This window comes from Trachemys scripta, chromosome 3 (assembly GCF_013100865.1).
Source record: "Trachemys scripta elegans isolate TJP31775 chromosome 3, CAS_Tse_1.0, whole genome shotgun sequence".
NCBI classification, from domain to species: Eukaryota; Metazoa; Chordata; order Testudines; family Emydidae; genus Trachemys; species Trachemys scripta.
Genome location: NC_048300.1, coordinates 8,150,134 through 8,166,876, shown reverse-complemented (window position 1 = coordinate 8,166,876; position 16,743 = coordinate 8,150,134). Strand labels below are relative to the sequence as shown.

General features: G+C 51.4%; 2 protein-coding genes across 2 annotated transcripts; one reads left to right on the top strand and one right to left on the bottom strand.

The window, feature by feature from the left end:
* The first annotated feature begins 239 nt into the window (after nucleotides 1-239).
* On the top strand, nucleotides 240-3,611 carry THBD (thrombomodulin). Its single transcript, XM_034764076.1, has one exon. The coding sequence runs from the start codon at nucleotides 448-450 to the stop codon at nucleotides 2,089-2,091; it is 1,644 nt and encodes a 547-aa protein (XP_034619967.1). The 5' UTR covers nucleotides 240-447; the 3' UTR covers nucleotides 2,092-3,611.
* Nucleotides 3,612-12,407: 8,796 nt separating this feature from the next.
* SSTR4 (somatostatin receptor 4) lies at nucleotides 12,408-16,529 on the bottom strand. Its single transcript, XM_034764074.1, has 2 exons — nucleotides 16,282-16,529; nucleotides 12,408-15,325 (listed from the first exon to the last, which is right to left on the bottom strand). Exon 2 carries the CDS (start codon nucleotides 15,157-15,159, stop codon nucleotides 13,918-13,920), a length of 1,242 nt encoding a protein of 413 aa, XP_034619965.1. The 5' UTR covers nucleotides 15,160-15,325; nucleotides 16,282-16,529; the 3' UTR covers nucleotides 12,408-13,917.
* Nucleotides 16,530-16,743: the final 214 nt, after the last annotated feature.

Genomic DNA, 16,743 nt, shown 5'->3' with positions numbered 1-16,743 from the left:
GTGGCGCCCCCTCTCCTTGCTGCGCGAAAGCACTTTTCAGGGCTTGGGCCCAGATCCCCGAAAGCCCCGCTTCGGGTGGGGCGCGCTGGGTGTCCCCCCGCCTAATCCGGCCGACTCCCTGGGGCGGCGAGGGGCCAGGCTGTTATTCCAGGGACAGAGGGCGGAGGGGCGCTGACTGTTTTCCACCAGGGCCCTCCTCCCTCTGCAGACAATGAGTCCCCCACCCTCCCTCCGCCCCTCGGGTGCCCGTGATTTGCTCCGGCGGCTGGGGGCGATCCCAGCTCCGGTCGGCGTTTCCTGCGCTGCAGCGCCCCTATAAAACCGTGGGCACCGAGCGAGCGGAGGCATGACCGAGATTTCCCAGCGCCCGGCGTGCAGGGGAGCCGCGGATTGCTCGCCGGCAGCCCCCCACAGCCAGCTCCGTGCTCAGCTCCGCCGGCCCGCACCATGCTGGGGCTCTGCTTGGCGCTGGTGGCCACGGCCCAGCTCGGGCGCTCGGCTCCCGCCCAGCCGCCGCCCGCGGGCGCTCAGTGCATCGAGCACGTCTGCTTCGGCGTGTTCTGGGGGCGCCAGCGGTTCCCCGGCGCCAGCCGGCAATGCCAGGCCCGCGGGGGGCAGCTCATGACCGTGCGCTCCACGGTGGCGGAGGCCGCCATCTCCCTGCTGGTCCAGAACCGGAGCGACGCCAGCCTGTGGATCGGGCTACAGCTGCCCCCGGACCAGGCGTGCTCGGACCCCGGCCGCCCGTTGCGGGGGTTCCGCTGGGTCACGGGCGACGAGAGCACGGACTACAACCGATGGAGGTCGGGCGGCCCCGTCTGCGGGTCCCAGTGTGTCGCCGTGGCGGCCCCGGATCTCACCTGGGAGGAGAAGCCGTGTGACTCCGAAGCAGACGGCTTCCTGTGTGAGTACAATTACCCCGGCACGTGCCCCAAGCTCGCCCCCGTGGCGGGCCTGGCGGTGACCTACACCACCCCCTTCGGGGCGCAGGACAGTGACCTCCTGGTCCTCCCTCCCCACAGCACTGCCTCGGCCCCGGCCCTGGGCGTGGAGCTGGTGTGCCAGGAGCACAGCAGCGGGGGCATGCGGTGGAGCTCCGCCAGCCCCGGGGCTTGGCACTGCCAGCTGGAGAACGGCGGGTGCGAGGCTTTGTGCCAGTGGGACGGCGGGACCCCGCGCTGCACCTGCCCCCCCGAGAAGCAGCTGGACCAGGACCAACGCAGCTGCTCTTCCCTGTGTGCCCACGCCCCCTGCGAGCACCTCTGCATCCCGCTCGACGTGAACTTCACTTGCATGTGCCACGAGGGCTATGAGCTGGCTGGGGATGGCATGAGCTGCAGAGACATCGATGACTGTAAAACCAAACCGGACCTTTGCGACCAAGTGTGCATCAACACCGACGGGGGCTTCCGCTGTCAGTGCCACCCGGGCTATGAGCTGGTGGAGGGCAAATGTGAGGACGTGATCGATTGCTACGAAGAGAAATGTCAGCACCAATGTGTTGATGTGGCAGGGGGTTACACCTGCAACTGCTTTAGTGGGTACGCCCCATCCCCCCAGGATCCCCATAAATGTGTCCTATTTTGCAACCAGACTGAATGCCCAGCAGACTGTGACCCCCATACACAGGATACGTGCTACTGCCCGGATGGCTTTGTTTTGGATCACTACAATGGTAGTGCAAAGATGTGTGTTGATATTGACGAGTGTGAGGTAGAATTTTGTGAGCAGCTGTGCACGAATAAGCCAGGCAGCTACACGTGTCATTGCCGGGAGGGGTACAGACTCTACAAACAGACCTTGTGTATTTCTGAGGATGAGTTTTCAGGTGAGACGGAGCTCTACCCGGAAACAGCAGCCCCCACCCGTGTCCCACCGAAGTCAGACAGCCTCCACCCCGGAGTGCTGATCGGAATCAGCATTGGCATCTTGTCCACAATTTTGGTCCTGATGGCCATTCTCTATCACCTGATGAAGAAGCACTTCCCAGTTCATGGAGCCATGGATTATAAATGTAGCCACAGGACGGAAAAGGAAGTGGTGCTGCAACAAGTTCCCCCAGGATGCCCCCCTGCTAACCAGAAACTGTAAAGAATCCCATTGGATTGGAAGGAGAAAGATGGAATCGGTTGGAATTGTTCAAATTTCCGATGAAAAATTTTCAAGGAAAGTTATTAAACTAGCTGCAGAAAAATATGCTTTGCAAGAGATGAGAAAACAGAATGGCAAAGCATATAATGCTGAGCTAATCCCATTTCTGCGGCTTTAAAGAAACCAGTAGATGCCTTTTTGATTCCCCCCTTTTCCAGACTTGGCAATCTTTGTGGGGTTTAAAGAGAGAACTTTATTATATTTTGTGCATTGCGAAAACTGCCTTTGTTTGGAACTGACTATTGAAATCTGACCATAAAAGAAGAGCATATATGCAACTGACTAGTCAACAGGAATAAACTTTGAAGTGGTGTGGTGAAAGTGACTTTCATCCAGAGACAGTGTCATGAGTTCTTTCCCACATCAGACTGGAGCAATCAGGAAGTGATGGAATGCTCCTGCGACAGACATAGGTTTGGCTTATTTTTAAAAAACTGCTAATTACTAACAAGTAGCAAAGATCTTTCCATCAGTTCTTCCCCTACCTTCCATCGTCCTGTCCTCTTTGTTATCTGTAAGAAATTGCAGCTCCCCACATGTATCTATCTTAGGGGTTTGTACTGCCACCCATTACCATGGTATCTGAGCACCTTTCATGTAAAATCAATAGCAAAAGCAAAGCCCCTAATGGACTTTATGGAATCTCTGCCCCTTCCCCCTTTCAGGGTCAGAACTCTGCTTATTTGGTTGCTGTTTGTTTGTTACAGGTTTTTTGTTTTGGAGGGGAGCAGGTGTTTGGGTACATGGACTGTCAATGGTGTGTCATTCTTGCTATGGTGGAAGAGCCTTCTCATTTGATGGTTGTGTCTTCCAGTCACATTTCCTCTAGAGGTTTTGTTCCCCTTCTCTCACTGTCAGGTTAAAACATCATTAACAAAACCAGTTCATATTCTCCTGTTGATAAGAACATAAGAACGGCCATATTGGGTCAGACCAAAGGTCCATCTAGCCCAGTATCCTGTCTGCCGACAGTGACCAACGCCAGGTGCCCCAGAGGGAATGAACAGAACAGGCAATCATCAAGTGCAGGGCCAGCTTTAGGCCGATTCGCCTGATTCCCTGGAATCGGGCCCCATGCCTAAGGGGGGCCCCGCGCCTTAGGCGCCTTTTAAATTTTTTTTATTCACCCCGGCAGCGGTCTGTTCTGGGGTCTTTGGCAGCCCCGCTCTCCTGGCTGGAGCTCCGGCCGGAGCACTGCAAGCCCCGCGGCCCCACTCTCCTGGCTGGAGCTCCGGCTGGAGCAAGGCGGCCCCGTGACCCTGGCCAGAGCGCGGCAGTCCCACGACCCCAGCAAGGGCCCCACGACCCCGGCCGGAGCGTGGCAAGCCCCACGGCCCCGCTCCCCTGGCCGGCAATCTGAAGTGCCACCGAAGACTGGGGAGCACCGCCCAGTGAGTACAAGCCCCAGGAATCGGGCCCCGCACTTGCTAAAGCTGGCCCTGATCAAGTGAGCCATCCCCTGTCACCCATTCCCAGCTTCTGGCAAACAGAGGCTAGGGACACCATCCCTGTCGATCCTGGCTAGAGACATCATCCCTGTCCATCCTCCATGAATTTATTTTGTTCTTTTTTAAACCCTGTTATAGTCTTGGCTTTCACAACATCATCTGGCAAGGAGTTCCACAAGTTGACTGTGCATTGTGTGAAAAAATACTTCCTTTTGTTGTTTTAAATCTGCTTCCTATTAACATGATGGCAGGGCATTTTTGCCCAGTGCTGCTAAATCCCTTGGCCCCTGTCCAGATGGTTGCTATGGGCCCAATCCTGCCCACGTGGCAAAACTTCCATTGACTTCAATGGGAGCAGGCTCAGGTCCTCTGTCTGCCATCCAGTACTATAGTGGGCAAAATCTGAAAAAAATATTTCACATTTTCCTTTCCAGATCCTTTTATCAAGTGTTGAGATGAAGGGTTAGGAGGTTATAAAAGCCTAGGGTCAGACCAGTGTTCAAAGGAATCGGGTAGTACAACCTTCATGAGATTGTGGGAGAAAATAAGCCCAAATGCTGAGAGGACTCTAAGGGCCTTTTTCTACTTCTATTAAGCCAATGGAAGCTTTGACATTGGCTTCAAGAGGAGCATGATTGAGCTCTACCGGATAAGGTCCCGTGCCTATGAAATATTGATATACAGCAGTGCTGTTTTCTAGCAGTACATTTTACAATTCTGGGATAGCAAACCCAGACATATAGGTGATGGCTTGCAAATGAACTGATTGATAAAGAAGCATGCAGGCTACCAGCTGGTTGTATTTAAGAAAGTTTACTGTTAAGAGATTGAGAAACTTGATTTTTCTACAAAAAAATCATGCATCTGAAGAAGTGAGGTTTTTACCCACGAAAGCTTATGCCCAAATAAATCTGTTAGTCTTTAAGGTGCCACCAGACTCCTTGTTGTTTTTGTAGATACAGACTAACATGGCTACCCCCTGATACTTGATTTTTCTAATCTTCCTCTTTTTGGGTGAAAATAACTGTAGGTACATACAAAGTGAGACTGCTATCACATGGTATTATTTTTTTCCTGATATGTCAGAATGATCAAAGTACATTTCAACTTTTGAAAAAAAGAAAGAGAAGAAGAAATGTGTTACATGAAATCTAGCTTTCTTACTGTAAATGGTTCAATCCACAGTTTTGTAAATGCGGCACATTTGTAAATAGTTATTTATTTATTGGAACTGTACCCTATGCAATGCATAATCACTTTGTGATTTCACAGGCATACAAATAAAGCTTGACAAACCTGGTTTGTAGAAAATGTGGTAATGAAATGTTCTTTCGCTCCTCTCCCCACGACCTCCCTGAATAACAGCAGATGCTGATCTTTCCTTAACCAAGAATGATTTCGTTACTGGCCAGATTATCAGAAGTGCCCAGCTCCCACAGATCCCATTGCAGTCCATGAGCGTGGCAAGTTCCAGCACCTTTGAAAATCAGGCCAAACGTTCTTTTGTGACTATTTCGCAAGTGTGATTATTATCAGTGATAGTAGACTGTAAATAATGGAGAACAAGATTAACATTAAAAGATCAATGTTAACGAAATAGAAATAAAGTGATAGCTACGTAGGGCCAAATTTATCCTTTGTATCACTCCACTGAAATATCTCTCTATCCACACGTACAAAACTCCTTTGAAGTCAGTGGATTTTTGTGAGTACGAACAGGATTTGACCCTCTGGGAGTTTCCTGGGGCTGAGACAATTTGGCCATGTGTCTTTATCCAAATCCTGTTGACTTGAATGGGCGTTCAACATGAGCAAGGATTGGGCCTAACGTTTGTACGTTACTGCAGATAAAATCAGCTTTAGTGGCACCTGTGAAAGTTGAAATGCAGCTCCTGCTATAATCCTCCTTTTCCAGTTGCTCATAAATTTGACAAATACATTCCTTTGGGGCTGAATTTACTCCCATTCCCAGCCCAGGGGTGAGTTTGTTTATAGAAAGTTTCAGCAAAAAGTTTTCAGGTACTTTTGAGTGCTGCACAGGGGGGAAGAGAATCTGGTCAGAAACTGTGGCGCTGGTGCATTAAACACAAGACTGAGGGTGGGGAGGCCTGGAGACTCGCTTTGTGTGACTTTGCCACATCTCTTTAAACTCTCTGTGCTCCACTTTCCCCATCTGTACAACAGGGCTAAAATTACCTTCCTCTCAGGAGGGTTGTGAGGATTGATTAATCCTTGTACAGTGCTTTGAGAATGAAAAGTGCTGCACGAATAAAAATAATCACAGAAGAAATGTCCGGCCTAGTATCCTAGTTTTACTGACTTCTGCAGGGAACAGAGTGTCTTATGGGCATATATGTTATGACAAAACGGGGAGGGATCAAGGTGAGGGGAGGAAAGGTTGCCAGAAGCATTTTCTTTGGTGAGAAAATGCAATTAAAAGGTGATGGGTGAAACCTTGGCCCCATTGAAGTCAGTGGGGGTTTGGCCATTCACGTCCTTGGGGCCAGGATTTCACCCCCGAGAGAGAAGAGTGACAATAAAAGATGAAGGGGTGGCCCACTACCCATGGGTGGTCAGGAGGTTTGGGTCAAGGGTGGCTGGTTTTGCAAAGCTTCCATCCAGGGTGGCTGGATTCCAGTGATCTCAGTCAAGGATGGTTAGGAACTGGTCACCTTATTCAAGGGCAGTAACTACGTTGTGGAGCCAGTCCACATAGGTGCAACTCAAGGAGCTTGCAAACTACTGGCAATTTTATTGTGGTTCCCCCACCCCCTTTCTTTCGCTAAACCAACACAGCAACAAAAGTCCCAGAACCAGGAAATGAAAGGGAATCCTACCTTACTGTAAATCAAGGCTGATGGATCAGAACCCTGACATCATCAGGAAGTGCCCTTGGTTCTGTTCCCCAGGCCCATGCATCGAGGGGCTTGTGTTTGGGTGCAGGAGTTACATTTTAGTTATTTTTTCTCGGCTCTGCTCACTTTCCCAGGATTTGAGCCCAAACACTCCTGTCTGCCCCCAGCTGCATAGGTCCAACTCCTTGGAAGGTAACGATGTAACAGAGAGCAGGGTTTGCCCCTCTGGTTTTCTAAGAGTTGATTGCCAACTCTTGCTGCAGCACCTACAGTACCCATCCTTGGCCATTTTAATAACGGTCCTTTCACAGAGACTTTTTGGCCATGTCCCCTTATTACTCACAGGCTTTTAAAGTCTCAGGGCATGATTCTCAGTGACACTAAAACCACTGTAACGTGAAGGAACCTCAAAGGGATGAAAATGGCCCTCTGAGAATACCTGGCCAGTGAAAGGCTGGTGAAGTGCTCTACCCCTGCCTGGCTTCCAGGTCCCAGCACGGGAGATAGATCGGGGCGTGGCTGGACTGGCCGGCACTATGGCTGTTCATTGAATCTCAGCGCTAACGAGAGCCATGGGAAGCAGTGTGTAAATTAGAGCCACCCTGAGGCTACTCTGACTTATAACAACGGGCAGGCAGAGCCCTGCACCGCCCCAGAATATACTTAAAGCCACTTAATCCCCTCTCTTCATCTCTGCCTCCCTCACCCCTCCGTGCAGGAAAGGAGCAACTGGGAATCAAGCTTTCATTATTCTAAGAGGTTTACGTTATGTACGTCCACTTCAATTTTTATTCAAAGCAGCGACAAGTAAATGAAATACAGATGTTTCCCCTAGAGCTGCTTCAATGTATGCCCATAAATAATATGGTTATGTTTTAAAACAACCCCAAAAGTTTACATCTGACAGTGCAGCCAAGTGTTTCCCTTTGGGTGGCATATGAGAGACTCAACCCTACATCAGGAGGCTCGCTGGAGTCCGGGAGACCCAGGGGACAATTCCTATGAGTAAGGGAAGTAGGACTTAGTGTGATATGATGAATTCCAGCCCTACAAATACCCCACCTGTCACTGATGTCATCCCTTGAATATGGCTTCCAGATGATTCACCCCACCCTGATTTACGTCTGGGAGATCTTGGACGGCAAAGTCAGGTCAGGGTTTAAACTTCCTTGGAATGAACTCTCGGAAGATCCAGCTGTGGGTGAACGCTTCCCCCTGATCCTCCCCTTTTCTCCCTCTGCCTTTTGAGCTTTGCCCTGGGCTGCTGGGTCAGCCAGCTCGCCCGTCTGCAGACAGCGGGAGAGCCATCAAATAGTGTTTTAACTGTTCAGGGTGAAGCAGAATGTAATTGAAGGGCCGGATGTTGCCAGGCTCTTTCCGCGGCCCGTGGAGGAGATGCACACAAGGAACTTTCCATCTCGTTTAAGTGCCCTGCCCGCACGCCTGTGACAGTGGGGCAGAGGCTGCTGCCTCTATGCACCCTCTGATGTCCTAAAGGGATGGAGAGGAGGTGGACCCATCCTCCTTGTTCCCCTGCCCTCCATGCACCGGTCAGCTCTGCTCCCAGGCTCTCAGTGGGCAGTATGGTGCCTCCATTGGAAGCGTGTAGCAACAGGCATGTTCTTTCTGTGCACTAGGGAGCTCCAGCACAAATTCCTAGTAGTGCAATCTGGGGAGAAAGCGTAAGGAGTCTTGGTACAGGGGCCGGGTAATTGCAGATAAACACAGTGACTGCTCCCTGTTGGAGCTTGCTAGGGTGTGGCCTACCTCATGCGGGGAGGGAAGCCTGTGGAGGGAGTGCCCCTCCCCTTGTTAGCATCCACACACCAGTTAGCAGAGCTCACCAGTCATAGAGAGGAGATATGCTAACCAGTAATGGAGAGGAGAACATGCTGCCATGACCTCCCCTTCCCCCCAACCACATACTTATAAAGTAAACAACACTGAGAACCAACTCCCCACCCCTAGGAAATAGATTCCTCTAGAGGGACTTCCAGTGGAATTCATGTCCTGGTCACACTGCCAGCTGTACGGTCTTGATCTTGCACCTTGTCACTTTGCTCCTTGTGCAATCGTTTACACCAGTGCAAGGTGCGTGCAAAGTAGGTGCAAAGCAGTTGCATAATGCTACCTCTCTGATTTGGTAGCGTTTAGCATTCGCTTTGTCTTGGGGTAAATGACCCGGGAGGTTGAATAACAGGGAAAATCAGGAGGCATTAAATACCCAACACTTGAGTTTTTGAATTTTGATTTTTAAGTGCCAAAAATAACCAAGCTAGAGAAATGAAGCTTCATTGAAACCTGGTGATTCATGGGGAAACTGATCCAGACTTTTACAAAGCGAAGCTACCAGTCTGGTCCAGACTTCCAAGTCCTTCATTTGGGACAGGCCACTTTTAATTGTTTAATAAAAGCAAATGGAAGATACCACATGCACAGTTCCTCTGTCCCCATGTTAAATGTTCAAATTGAACATTGTCCCCTTCTCCGGTGAATCCAGGCTTTGTAACTAGGTTAACGTCCTTAACAGAAAGGGAAGGCCAGAGAAACTTCTGAACACCAACAGTAACGTTCTTCCCCAGGATATAGGCTGGTCCAGAGTCCCTAAGCCTCGGGTGGGATGTTCAAAAGCAGTCAGTGTTGGTCTAAGGCAGGGGTGGACAAACTATGGCCTGGGGGCCGCATCCAGCCCTTCAAACGTTTTAATCCGGCCCTTGAGCTACCGCTGGGGAGCAGGGTCCATTGCTTGTCCCGCTCTGGCGCTCCAGCTGGGTAGCGGGGGCTTGCCCTGCTCCACATGTGCCATGGCTCCGCATGGCTCACAGAAGCAGCGCTATGTCCCCGCTCCGGCTCCTACGCATAGGGGCAGACAGAGGGCTCCATACACTGCCCCCGTCCCAAGTGGCGCCCCCGCAGCTCCCATTGGCCAGGAACCACGGCCAATGGGAGCTGCAGGGGTGGCACCTGCGGATGGGGCAGCGTGCAGAGCCGTCTGGCCGCGCCTCCACGTATGAGCTGGAGGGGGGACACGCCGCTGCTTCCGGGAGGTGCTTGAGGTAAGCACCGCCTGGAGCCTGCACCCCTGAGCCCACGCCCCAACCCCGTGCCCCAGCCCTGATCCCCTTCCCATCCTCCGAACATCTTGGTCCTGGCCTGGAGCACCCTCCTACACCTCAAACCCCTCATCCCCAGCCCCACTCCAGAGCCCGCACCCCCAGCCAGAGTCCTCACCTCCTCCTGCATCCCAACCCCCAATTTCATGTGCATTCATGGCCCGCCATACAACTTCCATACCCAGATGTGGCCCTTGGGCCAAAATGTTTGTCTACCCCTGGTCTAAGGCCTGATCTACACTTAAAAGTTACGTTGACATAGCTATGGTGCTCAGGGGTGTGAAAAATTCCCACCATTGAGTACATGGCCAGGCTGACCTCACCCCTGGTGTAGACGTGGATAGGTCAATGGAAGAATTCTTCCTTCAACCTAGCTACCAACGCTCAGGGAGGTAGATTACGTACAGGGATGGAAAAACCCCTTTTGGTGCTGTAGGAATCACCTACACTATGGCACTACAGCGGCGCATCGCTGCGGTGCCAGACCTGTGCCATTGTAGCAACTGTAGTGTAGACACGGCCTCACACTGCTCCCATTGAAATAAAGAGGAGTTTTACCAAATGGGAACAGAGTTAGGTCTGCTCTATATATGAAAGTTAGACTGGTATAAATATGATGGTTAGGGGTGTGATATTTTTTCCTGATACACTTATACTGGTACAAGCTTTAAGGAGGATACAATTATGCTGGAATAAAGATGCTTTACATTAATACAGTTTATTCCCCATCCTCACCTTGTACCAGTGTGTGTGTGGTTGTCCCACTTTAACCATACCAGTATAACACTAGCCCTATACCAGCATAGTTAAGAGGCACAACTTTCTAGTACAGATAAAGCCATAGGCCAACACTGAGTGCTTCTGAAAATCCCATCCAATGTATCTGAACTAACCGAAAAATTAAGAAAAAGGACCCCCCTTAAATTAATAATAGTAAAAGTCCCCCAAACACGCCTTTTCTGCTATTTCCTCTGACCCTTCTACTGTGAATCATTTTTATAGCAGAAAAACAATGGAAAAAAATCAATTAATAGCCACAGGTGTTTTAAATGAAAAAAGTCACGACAGAAACAAAAACCTACTCTATAGCCACCCCTATAAGAAGCCATCCAGTGGGATTTTTCTTAATGTTATCATCCTAACTCAGTCAGACTGGAAATAAGATGCATGTTTTTATCAGGGAGGGTAATTAACCACTGGGACATGTTGCAAAGGGATGTGGCAAATTCGCCACCACTTGGAGTCTTTAAATCAATACCGGGCGTCTTTCTACAAGATGCACTCTAATCTAGTTCATCCTGCAATGCTGGGTTTGATGTAGGACTCACTGGGTGATGTTCTATGGCTACAGGGGTCAGATTAGGTGACCATTCTGGCCTTAGCTCTCTGAATCGAAGACACTTAACTAAAGCACTCTTGAGATTTGACAATATCCTGAGTTACATGCAGTGCCAAGGCTCCTGTGAGCGGCAAGGGAGAGAAGGGCGTGTTTCGATGTTGGGAACATTTGTAGTCATGGGGCTGATTGTTATTGTACACACCCAAGGCACGGCAATATCCCAGCACACCCAGAAATTAGCTTTGTACTTTTTATTGCTTGAGCATAATTGAAATGTTATTAAAGAACTCTCCCAGGCCAAGATCCCTTTGCCTCCCTCATGTGCAACTGAAAATTAAGAACAGTGTAACAGTTGTCAAAGTCAAAAGGGCAGCACAGGGTTGTCCTTTGGGAACATAACCTTTGCCTGTACCTCAACTGGCAGTGATGTAGTTAGAGAGTAATCAGCAGCTCTGGGAAACCAGCACCGGCGGTTGTTGTGCAAGCGTTTGTGGGGCCTGAGTCTCCTGCATCAGGTGCCGTCCTTTACATGAAGGCAAAATGGGTGCGACATGTAACCGGATCAGAACGCTAGGGGCACATCACACTGGTGGAAAGGACTGCACAAAGCGAAGAGCCAGGAGAACCAGCCCCATGACGAGCTGCCAAGATAGTGCAGTGGTTAGCCAGAGGACAGGAGTCACTTAATGCCATTTTACAGGGCGTATCCAGCAGATGGAATCCCTTACATAAATCTTCCCAGGACCGCTATGGCTCCCAACGTCCTGATCTTGAAAAGATAGAAGCACCTGTTTATCCACCCTGCGAGCTGTCTCATCGACTGACAACGGGACTACTCGCAGTGCAGAACGGTAAGCACAGGCATGGTGGGGGCCCAAATTGGAAGCATCTCAGATAAACCTGTCCACCTCCGATTCTTGTACTCCTTTGTCAACTGAGAGTGATGAGGATTAAAGTGGGCTCCAGTGTCCATGTGACTACTTAGATTGTGAGCTCTGAGACTGTCTTTTTGTTCTGGGTTTCTAGTGCAACAGAGTCCTGGTCTCTAACTAGGTGCTATGGTAATGATAATAATTAACAGTAATGAGTTGTTGTAGGAAAGAAGACTAATGGGACCATGTTGATGGATGTTGCCATCCCAGCAGACTGAAGCATAAAAAGGAAACAAGACGAGACGACAGTGAAGTACTATGCAGAGCTATGCCACAAAGTGGAACGATTATGGGAAACGCGGACAACGATGATTCCAGTGATTGCTGGAGCACTTGGAGCAATCTCTAAGGGTATGAACGGGCAGCTCAAGAACATGGCAGGACATCACGCTCAGTGACTTCCAGGAGACAGTGTTTTTAGGTATGGCAAGAATTTTAAGGAAAGCCAAATGAGAACAAGTGCATTTGAGCCCCTAAAATGCAGGAATTCCATGGAGGATGGAACAAAACTCCTGACTACAAACTTTTGGAGTTGGTTCATGGTTAGGATTTATTACTGATTCACCAGGATACATTTTAGACTGTAGCTTTCCACTTTTTATGCCTAAAGATCTTGTATGCTGTGAAGGCTGTTTGTTTAAAAAACAAAACCATCCCCATAATGTAATAGTCAGGGATAATAATAACAGCGTTACAGGCCAACATGATGGCTTTTTATTTTTCCGTGACACAATTACAGATCAGATCATTCATGGCACAACTACAGCTCAGTCCTACCCACCACTGCTCTTTCTAAGGATCTAAAAGAACCTCAAGCATTTAAAAAGTCTGGATTCTGTTTATGCTCATGTCAATGGGAAAATTCTCATTCACTGCATCGGAGCTAGGCTGAGCCTGAAATCAATATTTTGGGGTTAGGTTACTGTCACTCATTGTACTTTCTGCAAACTAGGGTACTGTTTTCCCTTTAGAGACACTTTATTAGGTTAATGGGTGGACTTTCAAAAGGACCCCACAGCCCCCTTTGTTTTTAATGGGAGTTGTGCCCTTCTGAAAATGTAGTCATAAATTGCTAAGGATTGTGCATCCCCTTCCGAACACTGGTCACAAAAGATTAAAGAAGATACGTTCTCTCGCTCTCTTTCTTGCATTTTAATTACCAGCCTGGCCTTAGAAGGGCTGAGCGAGATCAGAAGAAAAACTCCTCCTGAAGTCATCAGGCGCAGGATGTGGTCCCAATGCTGACCATTAACCTGTATCATATCCCTAGCCCCTTGTGCTGAGCCAGGCTCATAGAAACATAGAATCATAGACTATCAGGGCTGGAAGGGACCTCAGGAGGTCATCTAGTCCAACCCCCTGCTCAAAACAGGACCAGTCCCCAAGTAAATCAAAAATATTTTTAAAGTAATGTTGGCATTCAGTTATATATGTATTTTTTAATAATATACCTATCTCATAGAGCTGGAAAGGTCACAGGCTGGACCAAGTATTGTCACTGACAGATTTTTGCTCCAGATGGCCCCCTCAAGAATTGAGCTCACAACCCTGGGTTTAACAGGCCGATGCCCAAACCACTGAACTATCCCTCCCCTCATAGGAAACAGCCCATGTCAGAGAAGGCCAACAGAGAACTCCTGCTCTGTGAGCAAATGCCTGGGATGGGAGGGGCTAAGAGAATCCTCATTTCCCTTTGCCACCTTGCGTGGCACCTTACTCCAAGCACCGTCCCCATGGTCTCAGTGGCAAGGGACTGCTCAGGCTACAGAAGGAATCGATCAAGACACAAGCCCAGCCACCCAAAGAGAAAAAAGCAGGTGCAGGTCTCTCACCCAGCTTACCCAGCACCCATACAAGCCCCATCCCAGCCGCAACCCAAAGGCAGGAGCCAACCTAGAAGCAACTGGCCCTCACGCCGAGGACTTACGCAGGCTTCTTTACCCCGTTCATCTGTTTCTGAAGGGTGAGATGCAGCGGCAGGGCAATGGTGCTCATTGCAAGATGCTGGTCCTGCCAAGGCAGGGGCCGAGCCAGGAGGAGGCACCCTTTCAGAAGGCAGAGGAGGAAGACACAGGCCATCTAGAAGGTGGTCGTCTTTGCAAGGAGGGTGCCAGGAGTACAGCAGGGCTCAGGGTGCACCGGCTCCCGCTGGCAATGCAAAGATGGGCACATGCAGCCCTTGCTCGTCTCCTCCCCCTTGGGGATGGCACAGTAATCTAGCGGCTCCTCCTCCTCTTCCTCCTCAGCGGCACCCAGGTCCGGGTGGCAGCAGCAGCAGAAGCTGGCGTCGCAGCATCGCCGCAGCACCCCGTGGAAGGAGTGCCTGAAGTTCTCCGAGAGGAAGCCGTAAAGGATGGGGTTGGCGCAGCTGTTGGAGTAGCTGAGGATGAGAGAGGCATTGTTCACCGTGGCATCCAGGTGGCCGGGCAGCAGCAGGTTCACCAGCTGAACCACATAAAAGGGCATCCAGCACACCACAAACATGGCCACCACGATCAACACCAGCCGGGTCAGCTTCCCCTCCGAGCGCCGCCGCTGCTGCCAGCCCACCCGCTGAGCCACCGCCCGCATCTTGCCCACAATCAGCAGGTAGCAGAAGCCCATGGCCAGCACCGGCAGCAGGAAGCCCAGCAAGGTCGTGTAGACCACAAAGGCAGCTGACCAGGCCGGACTAGGCCACAGCAGGTTGCAGGCCACCGCTCGGCCATCGTGCGTGGCCGCTGTGCCGGCGAAGATGGGGATGGGCGAGGCCACCAGAAGCGAGAGCAGCCAGACCCCTCCGTTGACCATCTTGGCCACCCTGGGCCGGCGGTAGGTGGCTGCCCGCAGTGGATGCACCACAGCGATGTAGCGGTCCAGGCTGAGCACGGTCAGGCAGAAGACGCTGGTGAACATGTTGAGCCCGTCCACGCCCAGCACGGTGCGGCACAGGGCCCGGCCGAAGGGCCAGTGGTGCAGCGCAGCCGAGGTCGCCACGAAGGGGATGCTAAGCATGAGAAGCTCGTCGGCGATGGCCAGGTTGAGCAGGTAAATGTTGGTGGCCGTCTTCATCTTGGCGTAGCGCAGGATGACAAAGATCACCAGTGAGTTGCCGAGAAGCCCCAGCAGGCACACCAGGGCGTAGATACACTGGATCGCGACCGTGCCTGCAATCTCTCCGGTAGTGCCACCCCACTCCTCCACCCTTTGCCACTGATCCGGCTGGGCCAAGGAGGTGCTGGCGTTGGGAGGGACGTCGGAAGCCATCCAGCTGGATGGAGTCCACAGAGCCCCGCTCGCCTCCTGGGATCCCGCAGGCAGGTGGCTGGCATCGGTGCTCATGTTGGCAGCTGTCCCATGGGGGGGGGGGGGCGAGACAGCAAAGGCCTGGATGCTGTTGGGGATGGATGATGCTAGAGCATGGGGGATGGCTGCCAGGAGCTGGATTCCGCCTGCCAACGGCTGGTGCTGCCGGGAGATGAAGAATACCGCCGGGGTTGGAGGTAGGCTTCTCAGCACGCAGGGGGTTCAAGGAGAGAGAGAGAGAAAGAGGAGGAAAGGTGAGTTTTCAGCAGCTGCAGAATTGTGCTCTCCGCTGCGGCTGCCTGAATTGTCAATTCGCTGCCACACCCACCCCCCCCCAGTCGCTCCAATCACAGGCCGCCCTCCCCCAGGCGAGGGTGCCTTTGATTTGCTTCAGGGCTCGACAATAGTGTGGCTGCAAAACGCAGCCCTGGGACGGTTCGGCATTGACCGAGGCAGACCGTGGCCGCAGAGCCAGGGGGGTGTAGCACTGTCGCTTGCTGCGACGCCACTGCGGCAGTGGGCGCTGAATAGAAAGGACCAATGCTTCAACTTTTCAGCTGCACTCCGGCGCGCCACAGACCCGGGTTCGTTCCTTAGCCCCGGCAAGGAAGGTAAGCCGTAATCCGACTCCGCCGACAGCCGCACTGACCTCAATCGGCTCCGAATCTGGTCAGCAATAAGGTCCTAATCGGAGCGGGATCTGGCCCTTGTAAAGGCCAATCTCCTTCCATTTTCATCCGAGTGACTCCCATGGGCTTGACTCATGTCTGGCCTGCAATAAACTCTTTGCCCGAGAAGGTACCCCTTTCGGATCAGGAGTTTCACATTTAACATCAATGCCCACCCTTCCCCTTTCTGTTTGCTATTCCCCCGGCCAGTGCTCTGAAAAGGGCGAAGGGGACTGGTCCTTTTTTCAGTATCGCCACTGTCCGTCCCAGCAGCCTTGTAGAATGGGGGAGATGTTCACAATACGCAGCTCGTGCTGATACACCTGTCACTCTGCGTCCTACCTGCCGGTTGCATTGCAGGGGCATTACGGGCATCTGGGCGAGGGGGAAAGAGGCTCACGGCAACATTGTCCCCGATCAGTAACAACATTTACATGTATCATCCCCAAGGACCGCGCAAATTGTATACGAACAGGAATCAAGGAGGTACCTGTGGGAGACGGTCAGGCAGGCAAAGCGGTACCCAGCACAATCCAAGGTGTCACCGCATGGGCTAGGCAGTAAAGGAAGGAAGGTTGCCTTGGCAACTAGAGATGGGCCTCCCTGATTGGCTGGCGCTCAGGTGTTTGGTTTGAAATCACTTCCCATTGAAGAGAAGAGCAAAGGGTTAGGGTTTGCCTCCCCCCAGATGGAATTTCTCTTGCCAGTCTGGACACAGAAAGGAAGGAAGGGACTCAAATAAACCAGTGGTTCTCAATCTGGGGGTCTGCAGACTATGTCTGAGGGGTCCGCAAAAGGCTTAGACTGAAAACTGACTGATCAGAATTCAACTATATGGAAAGAAAACGACACACTTCTTTTTATAAATAAAGACATGATGGAAGGAGGAAATCTAATAGGCTGGCAGAGGTTCTGGAGCAGGTTGGCTGTCCCATCACCTTGTTCATTACAA